The sequence below is a fragment of the Myotis lucifugus genome, unplaced genomic scaffold, assembly GCF_000147115.1.
Source record: "Myotis lucifugus unplaced genomic scaffold, Myoluc2.0 scaffold_161, whole genome shotgun sequence".
Lineage (NCBI taxonomy): Eukaryota > Metazoa > Chordata > Mammalia > Chiroptera > Vespertilionidae > Myotis > Myotis lucifugus.
Window position 1 is genome coordinate 974356 of NW_005871209.1, and position 22756 is coordinate 997111.

Genomic DNA, 22756 nt, shown 5'->3' on the forward strand with positions numbered 1-22756 from the left:
GGGAAAACAGTGTATTACCTGGGTAGAAAATAAAGACAGGTAGACTGGAATATAAGGTGACAAGGGCAGCCAGATACGTTGCCTAGAAATTTTAGGAGGATCAAATTAGAGTGGTTTAGAGAGAAATTAGCCCAAGAAATAGATTTGAGAGAGAAAATTATGAACTAGTGTTAACAATAGACTACAGAAGAATGTTGAAGGCAGAACAGGTGAAGAACCAGATCTTACTACTGGGACACGAAAAAAGAATGTGAAGGTGCTCTCCAAGTTCAGTACATGTAGGAAGGAGCAGTTTCCCTGAGGAAGGGATGAGAAGATAAATGAAAATGAAAATGCCACAGAGGTCAAAGAACATGAGAAATGAGGATGTACTTTCCTCATTTCACCACAAGAGAGTGACTTACAAAACAAAAGGTAGAGCAGCAGCCTCAGAGATAATGGTACTTAGGGAAAAATGGATATTAAGGAAGCAGTTATAAGGTACTCTAAGTCTGGGAATGCAAAAAGATAAGGTTATAGTAATGAGTGAAGGGCAACTAAAGATTTTTAGGAAAAGGAACTGAGTCAAATTTTTTCTTCAATTAAAGAAAAACAGCTTCTTTAAAATTTTCCTTATAAATAAAAAACATACATATACCTGTATTGCTACACTTTTGTTGCAATTGATTTTTTAAGTATAAACTTTAGTTATTCTTAGTATCTACAGTTATTCACTCTAATGCATGATTCAGCAGCAGCTTTTCTGATCCTTTAAGTTTCATACTCTAAGGAGCAAGATTCTCAGATATAGTTATCAGTCTCCCTTGGAAAATAAAAATATATAACCTATATATAAAACTCCTTTAAAAGCATCACTTTAAGTAGATAAAATAGTTTAACAAGTCATTCTCATAATGATCATAATGAAAAGAAATTCATTGCTACGAAGTCTTTTAAGTGACTGCAAAGAGACTTTCATTCATTTCATTGAAGTAAGGACAGCTGATTTGGGGGGAAAACAGACCATTTGTATATTATGAAAACAACAGATACTTCTTTAGACTTCAGATTACAATTAGGAGAGTGCTATAAACTATATTTTGCTGACTGCAATACATTTCAATTTTAAAATACTTTTTGAACCAGAAAAGGATTGAAATGTTTTCTTGAAGGAATAGAACCAAAATGAAGACCAGAGTCCCAGAAGAAAGGAATTAAGAAAACATTGCAAAAGAGTAGGATCGTTCATCTAGTACATTAAAGAAAGAGGAACACAGTTGAGAGTTTTTTTTTAACCTTTGTGTATACATAATACAGTAATCATATCTGTGCATATCCAAACAGAATACAGGTCACCAAATATTTCACATACATTTTCCTACTGAATCTTATCAGAACATTGTAAAATAGAAAAAGCAGTAGTCTTTTTTTTTTCTCCATGAAGAAACTGAGGCTCAGAAAGGTTAAGTAACTTGCTCAAGGTCACAAAGCAGAGCTAGGTTTGACAACCAGGTGGGTCCCAAACACTAGGACTAGAGCTTTTTTACCAAATAATGCTTACTACAAAAAGGAGTCAAGAGCCCAACTGGTAAAATAAATCTGGATGAGATTGTTAAAGAGTTAAGAGGCAATAGCTGCTGAAAGAAACTAAACTGGTCCCCTATCCTATATAATAAAAGGCTAATATGCAAATAGATCGAACAACTGGTCGCTATGATGTGCGCTGATCAGCAGGGGGCGTGCATGGAACATGGTGGGCATAGGCCATGGCCGGATGGTGGAGCAGGTGAGCAGGGGTGCCAGACCAAGGCTGGGCGCTGGTCGCTGTCATGGGGGCGAGCCTCTGGTGATTACTGAAAATTCTTTGCTCCTGCGCACCGTGGTCCCACCTGGCATTCGCATCTGCTGCTGGCGCCAGATGGGAGGGGCCAGGCGGGGGCACAGAGGATGGGCCGAGACCCACCCCTGTGCCTACTGCAGCCTCCCAGTCCACAGTTCCTTTCAAGGTGCACGAATTCGTGCACTGGGCCCCTAGTAAACATATAAGATGCTAAATTATAAGAGGCTCTAATTGAAGAACGAGTAGATAAATCTGAGATAAATCAGGAGATAAATCTGAGGAGATAAATCTGAGATAAATCAGACCTCTTCAGTTAATTTGTAATATCAAGATTTTCCAGAATATTATTACTTATCATCTCCTTATAGGTTCTCGTTTATCTTCTTCCTGATATATCTGTTAATGACAACTGTCAAAGAAAGAATGAGTAGGGAAAAACATCTGGCAACTGTTGGAATCTACCTAAACAACACTGTTGGCTTAATTAAAAAAAAAAAAACACAAAAAAAACCACATATTATCTATACAATCATTTAGGCAGATTTTTGGTCTCATTCTTAGGTTTGGTAAGGGTTTTATTCATTAACTTGCCTCACACATTGTATAAAAAAAAAAACCACAATTAACAAACAGTTCTATCTCCTAATCCTTTCCCCCCTTCCAAAAAACTTACGAAGGTATCTTATTAGAACACTAGAGGCCCAATGCACGAAATTCGTGCAAGGGGATTGGCCCTTGCAGCTGCGGTGGCTGCCCTTGTAGCTCCGGTTTTGTCTGGAAGGTCATTTGGCTATCAGTTCTAATTAGCATATTATGCTTTTATTATTATAGATTATTAGAAACTAGAGGCCCGGTGCACAACATTCATGCACTTGGGAGGGGGGTCCCTCTGCCCGGCCTGAGCCCTCTTGCAGTCCGGGACCCCTTGAGGAATGTCCGCCTGCCACGGAGGCAGGAGAGGCTCCTACCCACTACCACTGCTGCGCTTGCCAGCTGTGAGCCCAGCTTCTGGCTGAGTGGCACTTCCCCTGTGGAAGCACAATGACCACCAGGGGGCAGCTCCTGCATTGAGCACGTCATAGTGACTGGTTGTTCTGCTGTTTGGTCGATTTGCATATTAGCCTTTTATAATATAGGATAACTTATAAAAATCTCAACAAACACAAACAAGTCACAAGACACAAAGTCACATTACAGTAACAAGTCCATGGATCAACCAGTGTGTACTGTTATACACAGATAACACTCCCAGTTAGAAAAAGTTTCTTTAATTTAGTTTCAGAGATTCCAAAAGATACCTAATGAACCTTTATTTACTTATTTATATATTTAGTATACTTACAGGTATGTAAGGAAAAAAAATCCTAGAAAATAATTTTAACAGAACAGCATACAATTAATTAAAAGGGGTGAGAATGATGCGACCCGGGTTTGGATAGTTATAATTAATAAAAAAGATGAATTGCAAACATATTAGTTGTTTTCATTTTCCAGTCTTTGCATCTCATCTTGTCCCACTTGTCCTAAGTGAGATAGAAGTTTGCTATAGGCTTTCCTGTGTAAGAGAAAAGAAGACAGATAAATTTAGTCCCCTCCCATTACTTTTCATTTATTTATTTACAAATTGAACTTGCTTGACTCTGTACGTACACTCCCACAATGTGATTAAAGAACTTTGATTCCTTAACAAACTTTGGGACATATGAATTTCAGTATGAGGCTGACACCTCGAAAACAATCTCTTTAGGAACTACAGGCATATTTCCACAATGTTGCACTACCCTGAATATTTCAGCACTGTCCTCAGTTGGGTTATAAACCTATTTTAAAAAAGCTTTATCTATTTTTTTTTTTTTTTTACCAAAAACATTGTTATCTAATTGGGGCACTCAGCCTATTAACTGGATATACATGACAAAGTAGATACAGTAAATCAAGCATTCTTTAAAGGACTGATATACCACCATGGAATTTATACAAAAACAAGGCAAACAAGGCTGTACAGGCCACTTCCCCATGAGGAACACGTGTTTTGCAACAGCAGCAGCACTGCTGAAATAGACAGCTTTCTAGGGTGGTCACTTTGAAAAGAACAATGTGTGGATGGATGTGTCAATCACAGCACTAAAACATGTTTCAATTAAATACACCCCATATTTTTGGGAATGGAAAACTAAGCCATTTCTAGAAAATGAATCTAGATTTTTAATCATGCCCAAAAGAACTTAATCAAATTATCAAACATACCTTTGTGTCATATTTCTGCCAAGGCCCCATTTCTGCTCTGAATCCTTCAGAGTCTGAGTGAGGGTAGGAATCAAGTGGATGACAACCTGCTGGTCCAATGCTGCTACTGTTTCTAAAATGCTGTAAATCTGATTTTCATATCTCATACCATAATCCTGGATAAAATGCCTGAAAGTAAATCAAGTTACTTAGGATTACTTCTGGGGCAATCAATTCCTAGGGCTGGTATCTATATGGCAATCAGCTATAGCCTGAACACAAGAAAGATCATTTCATATAAGAATACCTTAAGAATCTAGAATTAAGAATAAGAAGAATATAACAGTTAAAAGTGAAGGACAGAAATGGCTTATTTCAGTGTAAGCTAAGAAGAAAGCAGTGGCACCAAGAGGAAGAGAGAAGAGTTGGAATCCCAGGAGGGAGAATAAGGGGACTTTTCTGCTATAGTCTGTATGTTGAAATCTGGGCGGTAAAGATGTGGAAGAGACTAAGAGAAAAACAAGTCTGGCTTCCTAGATATTAAAAAATTTCTTCATATCTCTAGATAAACAAAACAATACTTTTATGAGGAAAGCAAGTTATTCATAATATATTTTATATTCTGGAACCAAACAAGAGACTTTAGGCCCATAGGAGGCCTTTATAAATTAGAATTACATATTTTAACCCTAAAATTTCCACTCCCCCAACCAAGTAAAAGCCACCTTAATAAATTGTACATAACAAACATGCATCCTTTATTCATCTAAATTCTTTTTTCCCCTCCTAGGGTTTTAGTTTTCACAAATCCATTATTTATTTCAAGTGCTCACAATTTAAATAAACTAGATACCTTACAAGTGCCAATTATGTGATGAGAACAAAAACTGAGGAATCAAAGAGCCAACATAGATGAAGAAAATGACTCTAAATTGCTTATTATGGCAGTGCTAGGGTAGAGATACGTACAATAAAGGTAAACTGGTAGAAACCGTGAGAAAGAAATACTTAAAATACTGCCCTCCACCCCCAACACCAAGCACAAGACAAAGGCTCACTTATCTTTCTCCCTGGCACCTGTATTTTATTTTATTTTTTTAATATGGAACGCTTCACGAATTTGTGTGTCATCCTTGAGATTAGCCATGCTAATCTTCTCTGTATCGTTCCAATTTTAGTATATGTGCTGCCGAAATGAGCAAGCACCTTTACTTTTTTAATAAAACAACACAATGCAACAAAACTACTGCCCAAAATACAATAACTGAAATACTATAAACAAGTAGTAACACATTGTTTTGGATAATTAGTTATTTAAAAAACATGTTGGCTGTCAAATGGCTGGCAATAGTCTCCTTGCCAGTTGGCATGATTTCCAGTTACCTAAACACTGCAGTCAGCTGGGCGGCAGGTTCTCCTTCTGACCCCGCTTGGCAGGTTTTCACCATACACTGCAAGTTCTCTGTGGCTAGCCTTTTAACTAGAAGGAAAAATTACAGCATTATACACGGTGTCTGAATTGACCAGCTGGATCCTCATTTTTATAAACACGCTTGACTTAGAAAAAATGTTGCTTTCTCAAAGTATGTATATGTTTTCCTGTTATTTCTCAAAATGAAATCAAGAGGCTTTGTTTTCTTCAAAAGTGTATCTCCCAATCTATCTCCCTCTCGTTTTAAGAAAATATAAAAAGCTTAAGAGTCTATTTTCTACAACCTTATACCTGAAAAAATACATGTGAGGATAAGAGCCCATATTCAATAACACTGTCCCATCCCAATCCTGCAAGCACTATTACATACTGACAAAAGTATTATTAAATCAGCCTTTAATAATTCAGCTGATTTACAGGGGAGCAGATTTTTTAAAATTCAAAAGCCTACTCCTCCCACTAACAAATACATAAGTAGCCAATTAGAATCCAACAACTTACCTTCACTTAAAATTAGTTGAAGATACATATATTAAAATCAACTATATTTGATGCTATCTTCCTTTCAAACAGCAAAATCACAAAAGGACATCTGTATTCTTTAAATATTTAACCAAATCCTCTAAAATTGCATACTTGTACATGAAATTTTTTTTAAAAAAAAATCAAAAACCAATGTAGAAAGTGTTTCCTACAGATAGAATAGTTAGATTTTTTTAAAAAATCCATTGTTATAATCTCTTTCCATTGGATTGTTCAATCCTTTCCGTTATTGCCACTATTGAATAGTTGGATTTACATCAATCTTTTTACATTTTGTTTTCTAAATGTCTTGTTTTTTGTTCCTCTACTATTTTGAAGTCTTTGTCTACTAAATCCAGTATTTGATTGCTCTCAATGGCAGCTTCCATTGCCTGCTTTTTTTCTTCAGTTAATGGATCATACTTCTCTGATTGTTTGTGTCTTGTAAATTTATTTTGTTGGAAAACTGGACATTTTTTAGTGAAGTCTACTTCTTCCTTCTTCCTGCTCCTGTGTGAAACCTCTAAAACTGCTCCTCAGGTGGTGTAACCTTAGGTGTGCCCAGTCTCCATTGGAAGACAGTGGTTTTGACAGTGCTCTCTTTGACTGTCCCTTCCCATGTTGACACCAGCTGTTAAGCTCCACTAATTGCTGGCTGATTATGCCATTATTTTCAATAATGCCCTGGGGCACAAAGTGCTTCATTGACTGATCTAATCCAGTTCAGGCTTTTTAAACAGGATAAAACACTGAGATCAGTGTCTGAGATCTGTTCTGACCCAAGGGCTCTAACCAGCTGTCCCTTTCACCAATTCTCACACCAAACTGGCTGGACTACAGATTATCTTATAGTCCAGTGAGTCCATTATTCTCCTACCTTTTGCCTTTCATCACAAACTGCACTGTTTTTGACAGTACCCTTAGGTTTGAACTTTTTCACACTGTGTCGCAAATGAAATCAGTTCTTTTGGGAGAGACTCAGAGTTCCAGGCACAATCTCACAGGCATGGCTCTGGTGCTGGGACAGAGACAACTACTTTCTGAGTGACACACCCACTTTAGGAGAAGAGCATTGTGGAAGGAGGGACAGCTGCACCAGGTCCCCTCAGCTTGCTTCTCTTGGCATGCAGCGTCTAAGCTGCAGCAAGAATGGTTGGCACCCCTGTATTCTCACTGGTGTCGCACTCAATGTACTGCAACCATCCCTTGAGTGGGAGCTGAGCAGAAGAATGGAGCCCTCCCTTATTTCTTAGCTCTACTTGCCTGAAACATAACATTAGTTTGGGGTCATGATGAGAAATGCTGGAAGCCTGTTTCTCACAGGACCCTACTGGAAGCTAGGGAGAGAGGGAGCCCTATATTCTTGGATTTACCAGTCTGGAGTAGTTTCTGTCTTACTATGCTGGCGGAAAAGAAGGAAGAAGTGGTCTTGGTTCAAGTACCACAGATTCTTGCTGTTCATACCAAGTTTTAGTAGATTTTCTTAAAGATTTCTCCATTTGCTGTATACCCTTACGGCTATTTCCGGAGACTTTAATGATTTCTTTTAAGTAATTTTCATCGGTTTTGCTGAGGAGCAGGTTGGCAGAGCTCCTTATGTTGTCATGCAAGAAGTGGAACTCATCAAGCTCTCTGTACAGGTTGTAGAGTGAACATGTGTTTAAAATACTCTTGGGCACCTACTAAGGAGTGGATTTGCCGAGTCATTTAGTAATATCTCTTGTGACTATACAAATTGTCCTTTTAGACACTGAGACAATAAAGAGAGTCAGAATTTTCTCTGAGCCAAGCACACAAACCTGTGTTTATTTCTCCTTCAAGGTTACAAAGGCAGTAATGTGGAGGTGGAGAATCCCGCACTCCATCTATGCTGAATATGTCAAGCACTCACTAGCTAGTGTGGACCCCAGAAGAAAGATGCATATGATGTGAACCTCAAGAAGGAATTTAGCTGTTGAGATGAACTCCCTAGGGTCAACCAAGGGCCCAGATTTTATAAATAATAAGTCCAGTAGCCATTTGCCGACAGGGGTTCCTCACATACTATGTACCAGGAAGAACCTCAGACTGAACTCCTGCTCTTTTTATGCTGTGTCAACCACCTCAGGGAAACCTGGTTTCCTCTTTCTCCAATCAGAACTGCTCAATTTGAAAACTTCATTTGCATAAAATTGGGAACATGGATGGAACTTTATAAAAGATGGCCTCTCCTTTGTCTTGGTGGTGCACAATTTAGATTGCTACTTGAATCTGTGTCTTCGAACTATAGTTCCTTTTATTCAAAGAAATACTTTTTAAAATTATTTATTACAAGTCTAAAATTAATTGGTTTATACTAGATAATAAGAGGCAAAATTCACCTTCCAAACTATGGTCTTCTTCATAATAAATATTACTATCATCAAAATAAGAGGCTAGCTAAAACTTTATACTATCTATTGTCTCAAGAAATTTTATATTGCACAATACAACAAGCATTCACTGAAATTAAAAGTATGTACAAATTTTCAATGAGGACAGAATTTCTAAAGAAAAGTCTGGGGCACATGTGGGCATTCTTGAGGGAAGGGATGTTACTATGAAGTAAGGGCATTCTAAATTAACAGAACATAACATTTTCCACAAAACCAAGCATGGGAGCAGAAAGAACATTTTTAATTATTAAAATGAGGATTAAACGAATTATGCATACAATATTTGAGATAAAACAGTGCATTACAAAGAGGTGTCTGAGCTTTTAGCTACCACTTTGGGCCCTGCCCTCAGATTCCTGAGGATACACATACTGTACTCACCTATCACAGCAGTTACACATACCTAGGTAGAAGCATTAGAGAAGCCCTGCCCTGAACAATCACATTATAATGACACAAACACACAGCCTTCTATTTACATTTTAAAAATTCTTTCAGGATAGAGCTATGGCTACTATTCTGCATATTTCTAATAAGCTTATTAAAGCATGCTACTCACAGTGGGCATTAAATAAATGGTGTTTTAAAGAGATCACTGGCAGTAAGGCTGGTGACACTGAAAACAAAAGGAATAGGATCAAAGGATCCTTAACAGGTTTACCAAAGAAATCAGCTTAGATCTTCCAGCAGAAACCTGAATAGGAGAAGAAAGTATGCTGACTTCTCACAACTTAATATTTAACAAGATATCGTATCTAATAAAAGACAAAAAGGGTAATTGACTGTACCTTCACTACGCTTCCCATTGGCTAATCAGGGCAATATGCAAATTAACTGCCAACAAAGATGGCGGTTAATTTGCATACGTAGGCGCCAAGCAACGGAGCGAAGCTGGCTGGCTCCGGGCAGGAGCAGTGAGTGAAGGCCAGCGTGGCGAGCGAAGAGCAAAGAGGGAAGCCTGCCACGCCGGCCTCCACCACACCCCCAGGGCCCGCACGCGGTGAGCAGCGAGGGGCTTAGCTCCCCCGGTGAAGAGCGAAGGCCTGGGTTCCGGGCACCGGAGGAAAACTGGTGCCAGCAGCCAGGGGAAGGGGCCCCTGAGGGGCCCCAGACTGTGAGAGGGCACAGGCCGGGCTGAGGGACCCACCCGAGTGCACAAATTTTTGTGCACCGGGCCTCTAGTATTTAATAATTGGAGTCAGATTAACAAATATTTTTTAAGAACTTAACAAGTCTAATCAGAGGAAATAGCACTTCAGTAAATTATTTGCCTTGGGAAAAACTAAACTAAACTAGACTGAAACATGTCAATGTTTAACCATTTATCATGTTCAACCTCAGCTATTGGCTGGAGTTTGTTCTTTAGCCATGATAAATACAAACTGATATATAACATAAACAAATACTTTTGTAACAATCAACTTAACTGATAGGAACGAGTACTTTCAAATTGAACAGAAAGTATAACAAACACAAACTCAAAATCACCTTGGGGTTCACTAACCAACACCAAGCATTTTAAGACACCAGGGAGGAGTTGTTCAACTTCAGAAACGTCCATGTTAGTTTCTTTGAAGAGTTGAAGGATAAAAGCCAGAATGGATGCTAAACGTGGAGGAAGCAAGATCGGTTTACTCTCCAAGTAGGATTTCCTGAAAAGAAGTACAATTTTGTTTGTTCTTCTGTTCAAAGTTTCAATAGAGCAGAATCAAATGACATACACTTTATAGATATTGGCAAATTTTACCTCCCACAAATTAATAAAGCACAATTTATAAAAAATATGTATATTTTACCATACACAGAATGTTAAGAAGCAATGACTACACATTCTTTTGGTGTGCTATAAGGGCCAATGTTAAATATAGACATAAACTAAATTTAAAGCAACCTGGTCTTACAATGAACTTAATCAAAATCCAAATAAAAATGTAATTGTTAATTTCTTTCCTTTCCAATATAATAAGCCTGAACTCCTCTACCAGCTCTTTAATGATGCAACATTTATGCCAAATTTGCAAAAATAAATCTCTCCTTACATTCATTTAGGGATTTGGGAGGGGTCTCCCCCTACCCCCAATTCAATAATAAGACTGTCCTGGGAATTAGCTTCCAACTCTAGCTTTACCTCTTTCCTTCCTTTTGGAAGTAAAAAAATCAGAGAGGTAATTTAGGATTTAATATCTTCTCTCAAAGCAGGACACATTTTAGCATTAGAATTCATCCGAGATCATCAATGTAATTTATCTGTCTCATGTGTATATCTCTACCTCTTAGAACAAGTCTTGGCTCCTAACAGGTGCTCAGTGTACATTTGTTAGGTGAATAAATGAAAGTGGGATCGCTCACATTCTAAAAAGTCTAGACAATGAAAAATTGTCAAATGCAGCAAAATCTAAGCTAGACATCTATATATATATTTGAAAAGCAATAATAATAATTTGCCAAAAGGAGGCATAGAAATCACTAAGAATTATAAACCCCATAAGACCAGGAACTATCTCTTCATCATTTCTACTCCATATAGTGGCTTCCAACAAATTTCACATATAAGAAGATTCATTCATTTTTTGAGAACAAGGGTTTTGTCTTTTTTTGCTCATTGCTGAATTCCCAGTGCCCAGAAAAGACGTTTAATAGGTACCTATATTGTACCAGGTACAAGTCTAAGGATAAGAATGTAAAGTGAAGTAAAATATGGTCTCTGAAAGCAAGGGGCTTGGTGTCCAGTGAACAAGCTGGACAAGAAAAAAAAAAGGCTATCATGATATAGTGTGATAGGTGCTTCAAATAATAAGTCTAGAATTCTCAGGAATTCAGAGGCAGGAGCCCTAACTAATACTGGGTACTACAGGAGTAAAGCAGCACGCAATGGAAGAAGGTGTAGGAGGAAATCTCTCTTTCTTTCCTGAGTACTTTAAAAAAAAAAAAAGAAAAAGGAATTGTTATATTTTGGGTCATCAACTAGAAATCATGAGAAAAATGTTTTCACAGACAAATAGGAAATTCAGCTAAGCAGCCAGGGTCTTCAACACTGGGTTTTTAAAACAGTTTTATGAGTTTAAGGATTTAACTTCACTTCAGCATTTGTCATTGGGTTTATACTCAAACTACTTATACACTGTCTCACACATAGTGGTAGAGTACTAGTACCATCTTGATGGGAATTCAGATACAAGTAAGGCAAAATATGACAATTTTGAGAATTGAATCCTACAGAGCACATGACTTCAGAAGGGAAGAAACATCATGGTACACTGACATGTTAGGTGTAGGTCTTATAATGACTATGTGGAATTTAGTCCAGATGGATGGCATTTTAATGGAGAAAATGCTGTAACATAAAGAACTACAAAGCATTTTGGAGGGGCAATAATAAACCAATCTCATTAGGGTTTGTATAAGATGCCATGGAAAAGCTAGTGTGGAGTTTATTCTATAGGCAAAGAAGGAAAAAAAAAGAGCAAATGAAGGTCTGGGGGCAGGAAAGTGTCATAATGGAACAATAGTTCAGAAAAAGTAATCTGGCGGCACTATTTTGGCTGGGCTGAGAGAAAAGCCGAGATAGTGAAAGTAGTTAGGAGATTCTGGCAGTAGTCTAGGAGGTATAATGTGATAAGGAAAGAGAGATGTAAAAAGAAGGGAAGGAAACAATCATTTGCCAGAGGATGGCAAAGAGGAGGGAACAAACTATAAAGCTTCCAAACTTGAGTAACAGAACACTAGGAACACAAAAAAGAAAATGGTTGGGAGAAAGAACAGATTTTAAACATGGAATTCTGTAAAGAGGTGATGGATAATATCAGTTTATTAAAAATATCAGGTCATTTAAAAAGAGAAAACAAATGTTAGATAAGAATATATAGCACCATAGCGTCTTAAGCTTTAAAAACTGATTTCACATGAAGCTAAATACTTTATGAAGGCAAAGAAAAGATAATTCTATTATTGAATCTCCTAATGTGGTAGTTAAAAGGTAAGGAGTTTAGTAGAAAGCCTTAGAAGTTTCATTTATTCATCTGCCTATTAGTAACACTGAGTTATTAGATAGAGGATAGGCTAACAAAATAGTACTTCATATGGCTTCCTTTTTCATACTAGCAATCATATTTTCACTTATTTATTATCTTCTATAAAATATAATTACTGTATTATATATAAAATACTAGTAGTTTCTCTGATAAAAAAACTAAAATAAATATCTACACCTTTAAGACATATGTAAGAAAATAATTGTTCTGTAGAAAAAACAAGCAAAAAGTATTGTCTTATCCCAGCAGGTGTGGCTCAGTGGTTGAGCTTCGACCTATGAACCAGTAGGTCACGGTTTGATTCACGGTCAGGGCGCATGCCCAGGTTGTGGGCTCCATCCCCAGTAGGGGGCGTGCTGGAGGCAGCCGATCAATGATTCTCTCTCATCATTGATATTTCTCTCTCTCCTCCTTACTCTCTGAAATCAATAATATAAATTTTTAAAAAAAGCATTGTCTGCATATGTAAAAATCATTTTAGTAAAATCTTAGATAATGCTTCTCAGAAAAATTCTTTTCTAAACTATTATTTTAACAGAGGCCAATAGTTTTAAAATGCTTTGTTTTTTTAATAGATATTAATAAATTGTAAATACAGCTTATTTTTAATATTTAGAGGTACCTTATGACTTGTACAATGCATTTCTTTAGAGATGACATCAGTGCAAGAGTGGCTGAGTTTCTCAATGCCAACAAAACAGGATGTTGTCCAAGATCTAAAACATGTTGTGGTGAAGCTGGAAGAAACCGCCTAATATACTGCTCAATAACATTCCCCAGCAATTGATTCAAATAGGCATTTTGAGACTGACCGCACACAATACACATGCCCTACGGGAGGAAAAGAAAACAAAACAAATAAACAAAACCCAAAGAAATATCAAAAGGTAAAAAAATATTTAGGAACTTACTAATTTAGTCACCCACATTAATACTCATGTCTGAATTTGTAACTTATCACAACCAACAAGGACACTTCCCACTATCAATAGATAATGTTTGTATGAAGTTAAGGGAGTTGCTAAGCTTGGTAACAACCCTGCTGTGGTATCTAACACCGCATAGTTGTCTTTGGGGCACAAATGAAGCAGGAAAGAAATGTAGGACACAAAGGAAGCTTCCTTCTTCTCATCCTTAGAAAACTTGACCACCACACTCATCAACGGCATATATGTGTATTTATCAAGTTATAAAACGTATTTTAGGGCAGTTTTTAAAATATGGGGCACTCATCATTCACAGTTATCAGAGTAAGACAAAACTTAAGCTAAAAATCTTCCATGTTAATAAAGGTGATACATTTTTTTTAATTAACAAAAGGAGAGAAATGCAGAAGATTATGAGTCAGTATAATGACAATTTATTTTGAGGTTTTTATTTGTCAGTAACTGTACCATGTGACTTATATTCATTATTTCATTTAATTAACCACTGAGTTAGTATTACTGTAGGTCCAATTTTATAGTTGAGGAAACTGGTTTAGGAGTTAAGAGCTTGATCAAGGTCATACGGAACTCACAATGTTATATTGCATGTCTGTTGACGTAATCCCTTCCCTTTTTATAGAAGTTAACAAAATACTTTCATATGGATTATAGTATTTGATCATTACAAACAATTAAACCAATACTCTGGGGAACAATTTTTTTCTGTCAATATTTCTAAATATTCCCTATTACTAAGTATAATCACCAACACAATAAATTATGATCTAAAAGTTCATTTATAATTTGGTATTTTGTGATTCACAATGTTTTATCCCCAGAGAAATAATTAGAAATGTTTTTGTCTACATTTTAGCTACAAATATTTTCCCGATAAGAAATTTTAAAAGGTTATTATTTGTAATGAAAAATAGCCTAGAGCTGTTAAAACACTAGCAATTAAATAAACAATTAAAAAAAAATAATGGGCATTCCCTACCCCATTTCTTCAATGTTTTATTTAAGGAAAAGCATATTAAATCAGAAGATGAAGTACTAAATGGATACATTTTGAAAATTATGAAGGAAAGAGCTGGATACCTTTAAGAAGTTAAAGCTATAGCTCCAAGTCAATTATGCCAAATGGATAATTCAACAAATTTTTCAATTTACAACTTTGGAAGTTTATAAGAATTCTTATTCAAGATACACTTTTGGTTTAAGGAGCCACATGGAACAAGCACACCAGACTCTCCTGTGGTCTACAACTCCCCTCCCCGCACCTTCCCCTCTGGATTGGCAGTGGTTTATCTTGCTAGCAGACACCCTACACTCCGCTTTAAATGCTATTTTGAATACAAAATTAAAAAGTCAACTTAAAATGTCTTAGAAGTAATAAAAATATGTTTAAAAAATCCATCTGTGGAAGAGACTGCTTATTATCTAATCAAAATCCATTCCGCCTCAGCTTCCTTGCTAAGGCCCAAATTAAGAAGCACTTACCTTTATTATCATACTCTAATGAATAACAAAGTATAGCCTAGTCCTTTCTCCTGCATGATAGATCAATATTTCCAAGTGCCTGCTGAACACCATGACCTAGATATTCCAAGCATCTCAAATTGAAGCTCTTCAGAAAGTCTTACCTTCATCCCCATAATATCCCATTTCAGCAGCACCACCACCTGCATAAGCAGCCACTGTGGAACCTAGAAAGTATTCTATTTTTTCTGTTGCTCCATAATACTTAACTTAGCAAGTCTTTCTGATTGGAGCTCCTAAATGTTTCTGAAATTTACTGAGCACTATACCTACTGCCTTAGTTCAAAACCTTCAGATAATGTACTCCTTACTGCCTTCCAAATCTCCATTCTAAGCTCTGCACCAACTACCTTGGATACTGTCACCAGAATCACTTTTCTAAAATGGAAATGTATGTCACACCCACTTCTCTAGAAACTCAAAATCCATCAATAGTCCCCATGTAAAAGAAAAAGTCCAAACTTCTTAGCATAGGTATAGAAAACCCCCATTAAGTGGCTCCTCCTATATGAGTGTCTAGCCCCCACAGAATTATTTGCTTTTCCCCAGTGTGTCCTATTTCTTATAAAAACCATGCCTTCCCATGCTGTTCCCTCTGACAAGAATAGAACTTCAGCTCCTACCCACTGTGCTCTTTGACAAACAGTATCCTGCACAGTATCTTCTCTCACTTCTCCCCATCCCAGTCTGGGTGACAGACAGAGGAGGCCTCTCAGAAAAATATAGAGCACATTATTATAAGTGTCTATGGTAATCAGCCTCCTCCTGAACTTTAAGCTTTTTGAGGGTGGAGATTTTGTCTTTTCCACCTTTGTTTTCAGAGCCAAACACAAAAAGAATTAAAATCATGTAAATGGAAGTGCCCCATGTACACACATACATTGAGATGGCAATGCAGGGTTTTAAAATGTGCCGTTAGTAAGCTGCTTTAAGACAGTTTCTTTTTTTTTTTAACTTTTAAGCAGCCACCCTTACTATACCTGGAGATACAAAGGCAGGCTCTTTTGAATTGCAGTCAACAGAGGTGCAGGCAGCTCCTTCTCTTGCAGTAACACTGAGTGCGGCAGCAGTAAACAATCTATGATCCGGAACAGTAATTTTTGGGCTTCAGAGGTAGCAAAGATCTGTGCCCAGGATTTAACAAGAATTCCTAACAGAGAAGAGCAGTAACAGCAGCTATGATTATCTTCTAATTAGAAAATTTTGTCATAACCCTAAAAATTGATATTTAAAGCATATGGGAGCATATTAAAGTAGGCACTAGGAAGAAACATTTAGTGTGAGTCAAAAAACCTTGTCCAGTCATGTATTTCACCAAAAACACAAATTTCTCTCAAGAGTTCTGGGCCAAGAAAAACACAGATTTCCTGAGCAACTGATATTTAATACATACATACACATGCATACACATACACATAAACACATACTACATAGAATGGGATTTGGTTATACATTATGTGCATACATAGCTTGAATGTTGCAATTAATAAGATTTATCTTTGCTTTGGCTACTAGGAAACACAGAGGCAAACACAATCCAACTTCAAGAACACTGTGAGATCATACACTGTTTTCATGTGCATACTTACTTGTCCCTGAGCTTCATCGTGCACTCCACATTTATTTTTTTTATACCCTTATTTCTTTATATTTTTTATTAAAGGCCCAGTGCATGAAATTCATGCACTCGGGAGTAGGGGTAGGGGGAGGGAGAGTGTCCCCTCAGCTTGGTGTGCGCCCTGCCTGCAGTCAGACATCCTTAGTGCTGCCGCAGAGGCAGGAGAGGCTCCTGCCACCACCGCTGTGCTCGCCAGCCATGAGCCCGGCTTCTGGCTAAGCAGCGCTCCCCCTGTGGGAGCGCACTGACCACCAGGGGGCAGCTCCTGCGTTAAGCGTCTGCCCCCTGGTGGTCAGTGCACATCATAGCGACTGGTTGTTCTGCCCTTTGGTCGATTTGCACATTAGCCTTTTATTATATACAATCTTACAATTTTGTACGCTGACTCAACCGAGTTTGTAACAAGAGGTATAATTAAATTAAATATTTAAAATATGAAAAAATGATTAGTTGTAACACCTTGAAGCAATTATTTAACCTCCTTAAACTTCAGTTTTTATTAACTTTCAATTGTTTAATATAAACAAATAGTTTAAATTTTAATTCTGAAGAAGAGAAACAGAGTTCTTTACTACATGAAATATATTATGGGTTCCTTAATACTGGGAGTCTGTAAATGGCTACATTTGAAGATAGTAAAGCTTAACAAATAAGTAGCCTTTGTTTAATAAAGTAATTAAAAGCAGATTTACAATTCCCATTAGAGTGTATTATTGCTATTGAGGTCTCCCTTTACTGAAAAACAAACAACAACAACAACAACAACAAATAAATTTAAAAGATCATTAAGTGCTTGTCTAAATAGAGAATGGTATATGTACTGCATTTTATCTTAGAAAGCAAAAAAGATGATAAAATTCAAACAAAAAATTTAAAATTGAAGCTCTGAAGAAATACAAAATAGCTTATAGCGGAGTATAATGACATTTAAAAAAAAACCCCAACCAATAATCACTTCTAAAAACAACAAACAGCAACATTAATCTTCTGTTGTAAAAGGAAATACAATAATCAATCATAAAGAAACACAATGCTCACTTAGCAATATTTTAAATAATGCTGGCTTGATCCTCATTTTTCCAGTAGATGGAAAACTTGAGAATGACAGCAATGTAAAAAGAACTAAGATTCTAATGAACATTAATATACCCGTAAGAGGAACTGCCATCATCACCGACATTTCAAATGATTCATATCACTTGCAGGTGTCACACCCAGGTATTAACTTATAAAGAGCAAGGACCTTCCAACCAAAACTGCATCATCGAAACTCGTATTTCATCTTCTGCAATGGATATAATGCCTTCTGAAGACCTTTTAAGTTTTATGAGTTCACTGAAGGCAGAGGTGACACATTTGCTTTTCTGCTGGGATAGACGCCTATTTATTTTTTAAGTTTCAGCAAAGAGCATTTCAGTGTATGTGGTAGTAAAAATGTAAAAAGAGAAACATTTTAAGTAAAAAAGTCTGGGGAAAGTTTAAATACACAGCGTAGCTTTGTAAAAAAACAAACAAAAAACAAATAAAACCCCACAAGTCATTTTCCTGGCTACAGAAATATTACTTATTTACTGATGAAGCTGAAAATACAGATAAATTGTGAGGGACATACTCCCACGATTGAAAAAGTGCTGCACTATAAGAGTTCTTATGTATTTACTTGTTTTCTGCTGTATGCATGTATTATGCCTTAAAAAAAAGTTAAGTGGGATCATTATAATATACTAGTATATATTTCTAACATTTAAAAGTTAGAAAGTAACTTTGCTCATTTAGGAACATTAAAAAAATGAATTGTGTGAAAAAAAGAGATAGAGGCAGACATAAACAAATGGAAAAATATACCATGTTCATGGATTGGCAGAATCAACATCATTAAAATGCCCATACTACCCAAAGCAATCTATAGATTCAATGCAATCCCCATTAAGATACCAAAGGATTATTTCACAGAACTAGAACAAACTCTAAAAATTCATATGAAATAAAAAAAAAAACCCAAATAGCTGCAGCAATCTTGAGAAAGAAGAACAAAGTTGGAGGGGTCACAATACCAGATATCAAGCTATATTACAAAGCCACTGTTCTCAAAACTGCCTGATACTGGCACAAGAACAGACATATAGATCAATGGAACAGAACAGAGAACCCAGAAATCGACCCCGGCCATTATGCTCAATTAATATTTGACAAAGGATGCAAGAGCATACAATGGAGTCAAAACAGTCTCTTCAATAAGTGGTGTTGGGAAAATAGGACAGATACGTGCAAAAAATGAAACTAGACCACCAACTTACACCATACAGAAAAATAAACTCAAAATGAATGAAGGACTTAAACATAAGACGGGAAACCATAAAAATCTTATAAGAATCCATAGGCAGCAAAATATCAGACATATGTCGTAGCAGTATCTTTACCGATACAGCTGCTAGGGCAAAGAAAACTAAGGAGAAAATAAACAAATGGGACTACATAAAAATAAAAAGCTTCTTCACAGCAAAAGAAACCATCAACAAAACAACAAGAAAGCCCACTGCATGGGAGAACATATTTCCCAATGTTATCTCTGATAAGGGTTTAATCTCCAAAATTTACGGGGAATTCATACAACTTAACATAAGGAAGATAAACGATCCAATCAAAAATTGGGCAAAGGACCTAAATAGACACTTTTCAAAAGAGGACATACAGAAGGCCATGAGACATATGAAAACATGCTCAAAATCACTAATCACCCAAGAGATGCAAATCAAAACAACAATGAGGTATCATCTCACACCTGTCAGAATGGCTATCATCAACAAATCAACAAAGGACAAGTGCTGGTGAGGATGTGGAAAAAAAGGAACCCTCTTGCACTGCTGGTGGGAATGCAGACTGGTGCAGCCACTGTGGAGAACAGTATGGCATCCTCAAAAAATTAAAAATGTAACTTCCATTTGACCCAGTAATCTCACCTTTGGAATATATCCCAAGAAAAAGAAACCCCAATTGGAAACGATACATGCACCCCTATGTTCATAGCAGCACAATTTACCATAGCTAAGATTTGGAAAAAGCGTAAGTGCCCGTCAGCAGATGAGAGAATAAGAAAACTGTGGTACATCTACACAATGGAATACTACACTGCTGTAAAAAAGAAGGAATTCTTACTATTTGCAACAGCATGGATGGAACTGGAGAGCATTATACAAAGTGAAATAAGCCAGTGAGAGAAAGATAAATATCACATGATCTCACTCATTTGTGCAATATAATGAACAACATAAACTGATGAACAAAAATAGAACAAGAGTCATAGAAGCATTGAACAGACTCTCCAACCTATGAGGGAAGGTGGGGGTGAGGGGGTTTGGGGGGTAAGAGATCAACGAAAGGACTTGTATGCATGCATATGAGCATAACCAATGGACACGGACAGGCGGTTGCGGGGTGAGGGCATGTCCTGTCGGGTGGGGGAGGCTGGGGATTGATAATGGGGGAAAAAGGAGACTTATGTAATACTTTAAATAATAAAGAATTTAAAAATAAAAATGGGCAAAGGACCTAAATAGACACTTTTCAAAAGAGGACATACAGAAGCCCAAGAGATATATGCAAACATGTTCAAAATCACTATTATCCGAGAGATGCAAATCAAAACAACAATGAGGTACCATCTCATACCTGTCAGAATGGCTATCATCAACAAATGACAAGTGCTGGCGAGGATGCGGAGAAAAAGAAACCCTCTTGCACTGCTGGTGGGAATGCAGACTGGTGCAGCCACTGTGAAAACCAGTATGGAGTTCCCTCAAAAAATTAAAAATGGAACTCCCATTTGACCCAGTAAACTCACTTCTAGGATTATATCCCAAGAAGTCAGAAACACCAATCAGAAAGGATATATGCATCCCTATGTTCATAGCAGCACAATTTACCATAGCTAAGATTTGGAAACAGCCTAAGTGCCCATCAACAGATGAGTGGATTAAAAAACTGTGGTACATCTACACAATGGAATACTACACTGCTGTAAAAAAGAAGGAACTCTTACCATTCACAACAGCATGGATAGACATGGGGAGCATTATACTAAGTGAAATAAACCAGTCAGAGAAAGATCTCACTCACTTGTGGAATATAATTAACAACATAAACTGATGAACAAAAATTAAGCCAGAGGGAAAAAAAATCTTAGAATATAATAGAAGTAATCCTGTTATTTGCAGATTTTTAATATTTCCTACAACTTCTGTGATATTATACTATGTTAGTACAGTTTTGGTAATATTATTATATCTAAAATCTTTTTTCCTTGAAATATTGTTTGTTGAATATTATATTTAGAATCATTTTTCTTGAAATATTAATGTTTACTGCATGTAAATGGCTAATTATTTTGTATCTACAATCTGGTAATAGATTTGTTTTGTGTATTGTAAAATAATTTTAAAAAATAATAAAAAGACAAAAAATGCTTTTTGTCCTATTAGCTAGGTTTATAAAATTATTACATTCCAGAAATATTTATTTAGTATATACTATGTCATCTCCTACGTTGCAAAAGCTCTTTAACTGATGCATCCCCAGTTCCTATTCCAGTGCATGATGCACACACAAACACACACACACACACACACACAGAGTAAATGTTCTTACTTGTTCAAAATACCACAAGATGATGGGAATAAAAAGTTGAAAAATATGACCAATACCATGAGTAAGTTTAAAATTTAGTGGGCCCATGCTTAGTACACAAATAAGTACAATAAATGTCAAACTACGAAAATATGTCATAAGAGCAGGACAGATGAAGCACAGTGGGGAGATAGGTCTCCTGGGGGTGCAGGAAAGTTGGGACTCTTGGGCTGGGCATAGAAGGGACAGGGGAAGAATTTCAATTACAAAGACAAAAGTGGAAGAATGACCAAAGAAAGAAGGATGATCAAAAGGAAAGGCATGGACACAGAAAAGTAAAAAAATATAAAGTATCCTATCTAATAAAAGAGAAACATGGTAATTAGCCGTACCTCCGCTACCCGTCCCATGGGCTAATCAGGGCGATATGCAAATTAACTGCCAGCCAAGATGGCAGCCGGCAGCCAGGCAGCTTGAAGCTAACAGGAGGCTTGCTTGCTCCAGTGACGGAGGAAGCCAACGTTCCCTGCCTGCTGCTGCTGGCCTCTGAGCTTGCAGTTTGAAACATTGTTACAAATATAGAAGCTAAACAAAACCCCAGTAACCTGCTTTCAGCCAGCCAGGATCTCAGAGCTGGAGTTGAAACGGTCTTTCGATTATAGAACCCAAACAAACCAGATACCTCCTTTCAGCAGCCGAGGCCTCAGAGCTGGAGCCAAGCCTCAGAGCTAAAGCTGGCCCAGAATAAAAAAAAAAGAAAAAAAGGAGCGGTCGGGAGCTTCAGTCACCCGCTAGCCTGAAAACGGCCCTCAGACCCTCACCCAGACTGGCCAGGCACCCCAGTGGGGACCCCCACCCTGATCCAGGACACTCTTCATGGCAAACCAGCCGGCCCCCACCCGTGCACCAGGCCTCTATCCTATATAGTAAAAGGGTAATATGCCTCCCAGCACCAGGGTCAGCAGAGCCTCCAGGCCTCCTGGCACCGGGATCAGCGTGACAGGGGGCAGCGCCCAAACCCCCTGATCGCCCTGCGGCTCTGTGTGTGACGGGGGCGGGACCACAACCTCCCTATCCGCCCTGCTCTGTTCGTGACAGGGGAAGGCGCCCCAAACCCCTGATCAGCCCTGCTGTGTGTGTGACAGGGTGCGGCGCCCCAACCCCTCCCCCACGGGCCCTGCTCTGTGTGTGACGGGGTAGAGCCATAACCTCCCCATAGGCCCTGCCCTGAGTGTGACAGGGTGCGGCGCCCCAACCCCCTGATCTGCCCTGCTGTGTGTGACAGGGGGCGGTGCCCCAACTCCCCTCCACGGGCCTTGCTCTGTGTGTGACAGGGTAGAGCCATAACCTCCCCATTGGCCCTGCCCTGAGTGTGACAGGGTGCAGCGCCCAACCCCTGATCCGCCTGCTCTGTGTGTGACAGGGGGCGGTGCCCACTTCCCTATTGGCCTACTCTGTGAGTGACAGGGGGAGTCCTCACCCCCTGATCGCCCTGCTCTGTGCTGACAGGGGGGAGCTCCAACCCCTGATCGACCCTGCTGTGCTGACAGAGGAAGGCCAACTCCTGATCGGCCTGCTCTGTCTGACGGGGGCTCCCACCTCCCTT

At 38.0% G+C, this 22756-nt stretch overlaps 1 protein-coding gene and 1 non-coding gene across 2 annotated transcripts in view; both read right to left on the bottom strand.

Moving 5' to 3' along the window:
* Positions 1 to 2942: 2942 nt before the first annotated feature.
* The window catches only part of MMS22L (MMS22 like, DNA repair protein), a 105529-nt gene continuing 85715 nt past the window's right edge, over positions 2943 to 22756 (bottom strand). Inside the window, exons 19-24 of the mRNA XM_023759754.1 lie at positions 15890 to 16059; positions 13067 to 13275; positions 9902 to 10065; positions 5429 to 5525; positions 4067 to 4234; positions 2943 to 3374 (exon numbers count right to left, since the gene is read on the bottom strand). Coding sequence (XP_023615522.1) covers positions 3293 to 3374; positions 4067 to 4234; positions 5429 to 5525; positions 9902 to 10065; positions 13067 to 13275; positions 15890 to 16059 — 890 coding nt within the window. The 3' untranslated portion in view covers positions 2943 to 3292. The remainder of the gene's footprint in view (positions 3375 to 4066; positions 4235 to 5428; positions 5526 to 9901; positions 10066 to 13066; positions 13276 to 15889; positions 16060 to 22756) is intronic.
* Positions 5142 to 5251, bottom strand: LOC111827423. The gene has a single exon (XR_002830978.1). It is a non-coding gene; the product is annotated as a U6 spliceosomal RNA (small nuclear RNA).